We start from the raw sequence: 9,691 nt of genomic DNA on the forward strand, positions 1-9,691 counted from the left end.
TTAATGCTTTGCTGTGTGTTAAAGTGTAGGAATATTATTGAATGATCCCTGCACACATTGAACAGAGTATATTCCTGCACTTGACTGATGATGATATATATTTGTATTTAAAAAAAGCTTATATGAAAAGTATGAAATTAAAGTGTATATAAAATGTATAAATTATAATATATTAATGTATCTTTACTGTCAATTGAATGAACAGTGGGGACACTATAATTGAGCAAACTTAAAATAATCACTTCAGTACAGTCTTTACAGTTTCATACAGATTTATAAAATGGTTCAAATCTCAAAATAAATGTGTAGTCTTAAAATTGCAATACAAATATTAATTTTACCATGTTGATATTTCTTTAAAATAATACCTCATCCTTTTAAATAATAGCAAAAATAATATTAATAAAATAAAAGCAAAAATGTTGTAATAGCAGATCATTAAAAACGCTCTCTGACTTTGAAACCCAGAGCTATGTTTTTATAAGCTGTCGACCCCAAACAACAAGCGTTTCAGACACTAATAGTTGTAGTTGTCGGTGTATTTCACATTGGGCCATTCAATGTTCATCCAGTTGGATCATTTTCCAAACAAAAGAAAGTTAAGGAAAAGGGGCACTGACATAGACGAATAAAATGTAGTTTCTCGACATATCTCCTCCTCTCAGGTTCACACAGGGTGGTGAAATAATCATTTGACATGGTGGTCACGCTTCTACTTTTGCGTCCTTAAACGCTCGTTTTTGGGGGTCAAAAGCTTATAAAAACATAGTTCTGGGTTTTTTAGCTTGTTTGTTGTACACCTTGTCATATAGCAGCTTTTAGGCGTTGTTCTGTTTTTTGTTATAAGTCAGAAATGACAAGGAGGCAGCTTCCCGCAATACAAAGTCAATGGAGAGCTGGGCGAGGTTTTCAGATTATGACGGTTTGTATCTGAAAAAAAAAAAATCCGATTTTTTTTTTAAATAATCTTATTAAAAATTAATAAAAATCAATTATTTAAAAAATGTACAATATAATATAAATATATTAATTAAAATAAAATTATTATAGAAATTATTAAACATGTTACTAATCACAAACGACTGTGATTGGTCTATTCTGACAGCGTGAAGAAAAGAAACACGTACCACGTGGCGACCAAACTAGTGTTGGGCACGTTACTCTAAAACAATAAATGCTCAAAAATGCCAATATTAAATATGTTAAATGAGTGAAATGGACACTAAATAGCATAAATTATTATTATAAAACATTGTACACTAATCTACACTATTGTAATGTTTCTGTGGGACAATGTGAGAGACACCTATCAAATTCAATTGATTATTGTAAATATTATCTACCCTCTGTGTAATTTTATTTTTTATATATAAAGCTTATGTTTGTAAAATGGCACAGTTTTTTTTAAATATCTGACACTTAGCATCAGTCAGTCAATCATAATAATATGATAATTTAGCACTTTATGATGATATAACTTTAGTAATTAGAATAACCATGTATGAATGCATCTGTCATGTTGACTGAATTTAGGACTGGTGATTTTGTCATTTAGTGTTTCTATAACAAAGGGGGGGTGGACTAAAATAACACTGATAAAATAACAAAACTACTACGAATGCTACTAACAATATAAAACGCACTAAGGATTAACGAGCTGCTGGGTTCATGAATATTAATCACGTAGTCTGCGTTCGCTTGAATTGATTTGCTGAAATCAAAACAGGGACGATTATAGGTGAGCGCCAGCCAATGAGATTGCCGTTTGCGCATTAGCTCCGCCCACTACCGGAGAACCCGGCGTTCTTAAAAGCTGAAGAATTCCAAAGGAACTCCGTTATTTTGACAGAAAAATACAACAAAGAATATCGTTTACATGTAGCGCGTCAATTCTGCATGTTATGAACGACTCTCTCGCTCTGTATCTGTTTGCGCGTGCGAGACAAAGCGAGCCGAGGCGTGCGCCTTCACACTCGAGATTACGGCACGTCAAATACAGGTAGCCTACACTGCGCATCCATTCATGAAATGAAAAATAAAATTATAATAATATTATAATAAATTATAGTAACGCTTCATTTTATTGTCAGTAATGGCATTGTAAAACAGTAATTCGTTTGATTACTCACTGAAAAAAATAACGCCAGTAACGCCATTTATTTACAACGCCGTTATTCCCATCACTGGCAGTTAATGGTAAAAATAAAATTATAATAAATTATAGTAACGCTGCATTTTATTGTCAGTAACAGCATTGTAACGGGGAAATAGTAATTCGTTTGATTACTCAGTGAAAAAAATAACGCCGTTTATTTATAACGCCGTTATTCCCATCACTGGCAGTTAAAAATAGCTAGTAAAGGATTATTATTAATTTGATTCATCGTTTTTGACCAATCAGAGCAGGTTTGGGCCTCGAGCTCCGCCCACTCGTGCTCTGTGTCACGTGAGCGCCTCTCAGTCCACGTGCTTCATCATCGCTCTGCTGTCAGTGATCGCCAAGTATAACAGCAGGCTGGAGCAATGGGCGTGGCGAAAGGTAGGGGCGTGGCGAAAGGTCTTAACGATTGGTCGACAGAGCTGTCTGTCAGGGTGTGGGGGGTAGGGCTAGGGCTAGTGTGTGTAGCAGCTAGCCCCGTCTCGTGATCGCAGAGCATCATGGCAGGGATGGAGCTGGCGCCCTTCAGGCCGTGGGATGACTTCTTCCCTGGTGTTGACCGCTTCTCTAAACCAGAGGTGTCTGATTTAAGCAGATGGAATAACAGAGTGATCAGCAATCTGCTTTATTATCAGACCAACTACTTTGCTGCCGCTATCGTCGTAATTCTGATTGTCGGGTATGTGAAGGTCTTAAATGTATTTATATCTATTAGTGTACACTATAACCTCATTCAGTCTGTTATCAAAGCGTGGTCCACAGTGCTGTGCGTGTTAATTATTTGTAGTAAAGCTGAATAAATGTCGCACCCAGCTTGGATAGAGCAAACTCATCCTCCGTTTAATGCGGAGACTGTATACTTTACACTGCATTATTTCAATCCAGAGCATTAAACACAGTGAGAGATCAGAAACATGCTGTGTGCTTGTTATCGAGTCGTGAGCAGTGTTTTGTTGCTGTGAGGAATGTGTTGAAGGTGGACCCACCCTTCCTTGGCTGTGTTAGTGTTGTCAAGCTCGCAGGCCTGGAATCAGTGAGTCACTGCCTGCTCCAGAAATGTGTTTAACCTGAGTGACAGACCAAAAGCAGACTCAAACATGGATCTGGCTAAAACCATGACATGTAGCCTAACATGTTTAAAAGTCCTTCATAAATAAATAAAATATTATTAAATATAATAACATGCAAATAAAACTCTAAAAACTGAGTTGTAAACAAACATTACCATTTTAAAATCAAACAAAAAATGTATTGCAATATATATATATATATATTTGCTGTCAAACGATTAATCGCAAATAATCACATCCAAAATAAGTTTGTGTTTACATAATATATGTGTATATTTATTATGTATATATAAATACACTCACATGCATGTATATATTCAAGAAAAATGTTATATTTGTATATTAAATTTATTTATATATTATATAAATATATACATGTAAATATTTTCAAAATATATACTGTATGTGTGTGTATTTATATATACATAATAAATATGCACAGTACACACACATATGTTATGTAAATGAAAACTTTTATTTTGGATGTGATTAATCGTTTGACAGCACTAGTGTATATATTATTAATCATCTGCCCTGCATCTATCTTACTCTTTTGGGTGTGAGCTAAAAAAAACATTCACGCTAAGGCTTTCTTTATTTACAAAGTTTTACAATTCTTTATTTAAAAGCCATATTTATTTCTTTATGTTAAAACAATGGTTGAAAAGACCAGTTCACACCAAGAACGACAATTATATTAGCATCCACACCAACGGACAATAACATTATATTTATTATAAGCACATACCGAAGTTAGACTATACCGATAACTTGAGATAAGTATATTGATAACTAACTAACATAAATATACCGATAACGTCAAATAAATATGCAGATAAGTATAAGATAATTAGCTATACCAACTTAAGACATCTGTACCGATAACTTAAGATAGCAATACCGATAACTTTAGTATTGTTATCTTCCTTGATGTGAATGACCCTTAACAGAGTGTCCCAGCTGAGTACTTCCTGTCGTTCACACTGACATTAGGAGCCCTGTTTTATCACCCGTTTGATGCAGCTCTTATATATATATATATATATGTTATAGTAACAGTGATTCATTGATGTGCATTGAATGTCTGGTGTGGTTTTTGTAGCTTTATGAACCCGCTGGGCATGTTTGTCGGTGGGGCGGTCGTGGCTCTGGTCTTCATGGGCTCCGTGTGGGCCGGAGAGAACAAAGCTGTGATCAAGAACTTCAAGAAGAGGAACCCCACCCTGTTTGTTGTGGGTGTTTTGGGAATCAGCTACTTCCTGTTGTCCTTGTGTGGAGGAGTGATGGTGCTTCTCTTTGGTATCACATTCCCCATGCTCCGTGAGTACTCGCACCTGCCTTATTACGGCTGCGCTGTGTCATTTTTAATGTGTTTTCTAGGACATTATACTGACATTAACTGCTGTGGATGCAGCATCACCCCAAAACAAACACTATATTTGGTCTCCAGTGCCATTGCAGAAATACTCCGTTCACAGTCATATTTGTCACCCACACTCTTAGAAATAAAGGCTTCAGAAGCGGGTTTTCACAGCGATGCCATTAATGACAAAAAGCTTTCAGTGAACCGTTCTTTAAAAGAACCACTTTTCTTAAAAATTGAAAGATGTTTCACTATAAGCAACCTTAGAAAGCTTCAGTGATCGTTAAAGTTTTCTAATTGAACATTTATTTTTAAGAGTGCAGGATTGCTTACTTTTTGCAAATTGAAAAGTGAAAGTATTTGTGTATAATAATACAGCAGTAACGACTGATGATGTCTCATTTTAATGTATGTCATGTTTGACACATGCCTTTTATTACTTTAAGTGTAAAAATCCTTTCTGTCAATCATCCTGTGGCAAAAAGACAACACTTCCTGGGTTCAGTTTTTCACTGAAAAAAGCATTAAATCATTAAAACATTTTTGCTAACTAAAAAAAAGCCCACATAAAATAAAATTTGAACATTAGATGAAAATTTAGCTTTGACTACCTGAAATAAGCACTAATATTACTAACTGGAAATGAATAAAAACTAAACCTGAAATAATAAAAAAACAAAAAATGTTTAAAAAGAACAAAACTGATAAAAATGACACAAGCACATAACAGAATTACTAATAAAAGCTCAATATTGATTAAAAACTGTAGTAGTATATAAATAATAACAAAACTGTAAATTCTGTCATTTCTCAACCTGCATGACTTTATTTCTTCTGTGGAACATGACAGAAGATATTTTAAACATTGGACAGTTGGTTGTATGGACATAAAAAATACACTTAGACTTTTTTTTAAAACATCTTTTGTGTTCCACAGAAAGTTTGTAATGACATGAAGGTGAGTAAATGCTCAGAGGCTCATCTGTGTGTAAACCAGCGCTTTAATGTTGGAGGATTTGAGCTTCTACAGTATATCAGTCGCAGAGACGTTCATAATCCACACATCTCTCCTCAGTTCCTCGCTCAGAGTCAGACTGCATGGGTATTTCAAGCTACTGCGGAAAACAGGCAGAGCTCTAGCAGCGTGTTTTGCTTGTAGTTATAGCAACACAAAACAGCATTATCTAATTGTGCTATATTCAGTTTTAGCACTTCCTGACAGTAGCAGATCAGATTCTTGGAAACGTCTCTGCCTAAAACCACAGCGTGAGCCTTTTACAGCAGTCTGCCCTGTTACTACGGTTGCAGTGCTGGGGAGTAACTAGTTACATGTAATGGATAAATGTAATTGTAATCAGTTACAGTTACTGAGAAAAAATGTGTAATTAAATTACAGTTACTTTTGAAAATGTTAATAATTACAAAGGAGATTACAAATTAATATTTTCACACACACACATAATGATTTAATTGACTTCTTTCATAAATTGCATTGACTCTAAAATAGAACAGAATAGGACACATGTTTATTGGATAACTGTTTTATTTCTTATTTGGTTTATGCATATGCTTTATTTTTTAAGATTATTTGTTTTTTCCCAAGGCATTGTTAGATGCAAGTGTTTCTTGTCATAACTATGCAAACATTTGATTTCAAAACCAGTATCATAGCTATTAAACTATTTCTTGTTATGATTTTAAATCTGTATTTAACCTCAGAACGATCTTAAAGTAAATAATGGCTGTGCTTTAGATTAAGTTATTACACGGCTCTGTGGAATGCTTGATTCTGATTGGTCAGTCGATAACCTATCGATATTCCTCGATAACAGACCTAATAACACAGACTCATCCGGGTAACTTAAGCCGGTGCTATACGCTTGCTAGGAACAGTTTCTCTTGGTGGAAGCTTTACATTTGGTTAGCTAATTAAATATTAAAACTCAATTCAATATTATGTATACAATTTCTTAAATTCTGTCATCCTGGTATCGTGGACTCGCTCTCTCGTTTCATACAAACGCAGCTGCTGCCATTTTGTACACAGTAATGGATAATTAGATAACTAACAAACTACTACTGTAAGTACTAGTAAACGTAGTTAAATGTGGTGTAATAAAAGTGACTGCACCGTATCCCTTAAATGTCCGTCTAGTTTGAACTTCATGGAAGCTTTGCGTTTAAATATTTCAACTCGGATCAGTGTTTCATGTCTAATTATTTACTTAGTGGGATAATGTACATCCAGCCAGTTATCGCAAAATAAAGATGTACATTATCCCTTACTTATTATAATCTTAATTCAAGTGATGAAGGTTAACCTGCCTGCTTTAAATGTTTCAAAATGATTAACAGTTGAAAATATTATACATTTTCAAAAGCAATCAAATGTAATAAGTTACACTACTTATTACATGTTAATCATGTAATCTGTAACCTATTGCATTTCCAAAGTAACCTTCCCAACACTGAACAATTGTAATGTGGTCTTAAAATAACTTTGCATTCTGTGCACTATAAAGACTGAATAAATAAATATTTGAATTGTTTGAATTAAATTTTTTAATTGTATTTATTTATTCATTTATAAAATGAATTTCATGTCAAGTTAAGCTGTTTCCAGTTTATCACTACATGTGTATATACAGTGCCCTCCACTAATATTGGCACCCTTGGTATATAATATAATATGAGCAAAGCTGGCTGTGAAAATAAATCTGCATTGTTTATCCTTTTGATCTTTCTTTCAAAGAATTCACAAAATTCCAATCTTTCATTGAAGGAAAACAATTGAAAGTGGGGGAAACTCACATTATGAAATAAATGCTTTCTCTAGTTCATGTTGGCCACAATTATTGGCACCCAATTATTGCAACTTCCTTTTCCGAAGATAACAGCTCTGAGTTTTCTCCTATAATGCCTGAAGAGTTTGGAGAACACCTGATAAGAGATCAGAGACCATTCCTTCATCCAGAATCACTCCAGATCCTTCAGATTCACAGCTTCTTCTCTTCAGTTCACCACTCATTTTCTGTTGGGTTCAGGTCAGAGGACGGGAAGGCCATGGCCATTGTTTAGGCTTTCTGACCCCGAGACTCAACTAATCTCTACAGTTCTCCAGCTGTGATCCTCGGAGAGTCTTTAGCCGCTCAAACTCTCCTCCTCACCGTGCATTAGGACGATATAGACACACGTCCTCTTCCAGGCAGATTTGTAACATCTTTAGTTGATTGGAGCCTCTTAATTATTGCCCTGATGGGGGAAATGGGGATTTTCAACGCTTTAACTCTTTTCTTACAGCCACTTTCTATTTTATGATGCTCAACAAACTTGTTCTGTACATCAGAACTATATTCTTGGGTTTTTCTCCTTGTGATGGATGATTAAGGGAATTTGGGCTTTGTGTTCCTCATATTTATAATCCTGTGGAACAGAAGTCATGGCTGGACAATTTCATGCTCATAATCACCCTGGTGTGCTAAAAAAAATGTTAAATATGAATAGAGATATTTTACTCATAAGAATGTCTAGGGGTGCCAATAATTGTGGCCAACATTCATTGGAGAAGTACATTTATTTCATCATGAGATTTCTCCCCACTTTCAGTTGTTTTACTTCAATGAATGGTTAGAGTTTTGTGAATTTTTTGAGTGAAAGATAAAAAGGAGAAACAATGCAGATTTATTTTCACAGCCGCCTTTGCTCATATTTATCAAGGGTGCCAATATTAGTGGAGGGCACTGTATATGTGTAGATATGTATAAATGGACATTTGAATAAAGTAATACACTGCAATACGGAAAGATTGCATCCACTGGGCTTAATGGGAAAGATGCATGTTCACTAGAAACACTAATAGAGCAACTGAGCTTTAAATACTGAATAGATGGCCTTCTCTGTCATCTTTTTGAGCGCACGGTTCTGTCGCGGTTCATCAAGAGGGTTTTTGTTGCTGAAGTCTTGTGTTTTGCCCTGCAGTGATCCTCATCCACGCTTCTCTGAGACTTCGCAACATGAAGAACAAGTTGGAGAACAAGATCGAGGGCGTTGGCCTGAAGAAGACGCCCATGGGGTTCATATTGGATCTCCTGGATCAACAAGAAGAGAAAATCAACAAAATCCAGGATTTCCTGGAGAGTAAGCTGAAAGATTGAGCATGAAACACCTCGGTGTCCACTACATCCAGCCACTCTTTCTTCTTGAGTTGTTTTGTTTGTTTTGGTTTTGGTTTGACAGCCGAACACCGAAATGGAAATATCTTTTAAATACCAAAGTATGAATAAGTTCCAATCGTATACATGTTTGTCACGTCACAAGGAAGTATGACTGGAACTGATGACAATGCTGTTTTTAGTTCTTGCTAGCATGAGTCTGTCAAACTCTTGTCCCAGCCAGACGCCCTAAACTCATTCCCAATGTGTATGCAGCACCCATTGACGTTTTGTCTCTGTTTTTGTTTTTATACATGATGAATTAGCATAAAAGTGTATGCTTTGTAAAGCTTGAATAGATTTCTACAGACAGAGTCACTGAAAGCACTTTGAAATATTGTAGATTTGGTTATACCTTCCCCTATGGCGAAATGATCATCGTTCTTCTATTGCACATTTGTAATAGTAATGAAATGTTTCCATTTGAGCTGAAATGACATATGATAGAGGAGTGTGTATTTATTGCATCTAAATTGCATGTTTTGTAACGTTTTTTGGCTAACGCAAGCTCTGCAGTGAACAAACATTTACATGCTTCTGAAATCAATGCACACAATACTGTTTGTTTGCTGTTTTGAATAAAGGTGGAATGTGGAAAGGTGTGGGCATGATATGAGTCAGTACAAAGTAAACGCCTCCTTTGGCAGAAATCAGACTGTCCATGACACTTCATTTGAAGTAATGAATTTAGGTACAGTATGTTTGGGATTAAAGTTAGTGCACCTCTCGGATTATATTTTCTTCAAAAACCTTCCTTCAGCTCCCTTTATGCAGTGATAGGAGATTGTTTTATTTGTTTTACCTCATAGAGGACTTCTAGATTGATCGTATATTTGGTTTTAAAGAATTACATTTGATAATTGCTGATAATGCATGATAATAGAGAGTG

The 9,691-nt window shown here is 35.3% G+C and overlaps 1 protein-coding gene across 1 annotated transcript; it reads left to right on the forward strand.

The window, feature by feature from the left end:
- The first annotated feature begins 2,588 nt into the window (after positions 1 to 2,588).
- arl6ip5b (ADP-ribosylation factor-like 6 interacting protein 5b) lies at positions 2,589 to 9,400 on the forward strand. Its single transcript, XM_058764373.1, has 3 exons — positions 2,589 to 2,837; positions 4,331 to 4,548; positions 8,570 to 9,400. The coding sequence occupies exons 1-3, from the start codon at positions 2,659 to 2,661 to the stop codon at positions 8,743 to 8,745; spliced, it is 573 nt and encodes a 190-aa protein (XP_058620356.1). The 5' UTR covers positions 2,589 to 2,658; the 3' UTR covers positions 8,746 to 9,400.
- Positions 9,401 to 9,691: the final 291 nt, after the last annotated feature.

Source organism: Onychostoma macrolepis, chromosome 23 (genome assembly GCF_012432095.1).
Source record: "Onychostoma macrolepis isolate SWU-2019 chromosome 23, ASM1243209v1, whole genome shotgun sequence".
Classification (NCBI taxonomy): Eukaryota; Metazoa; Chordata; class Actinopteri; order Cypriniformes; family Cyprinidae; genus Onychostoma; species Onychostoma macrolepis.

Excerpts from the sequence above, each read along its gene's own strand:
- arl6ip5b (XM_058764373.1), top strand. The coding sequence starts at position 2,659 with ATGGCAGGGATGGAGCTGGCGCCCTTCAGGCCGTGGGATGACTTCTTC. Across the intron at positions 2,838-4,330 it reads GTCGTAATTCTGATTGTCGG|CTTTATGAACCCGCTGGGCA; the intron begins GTATGTGAAGGT and ends TGGTTTTTGTAG. Across the intron at positions 4,549-8,569 it reads TATCACATTCCCCATGCTCC|TGATCCTCATCCACGCTTCT; the intron begins GTGAGTACTCGC and ends TTTGCCCTGCAG.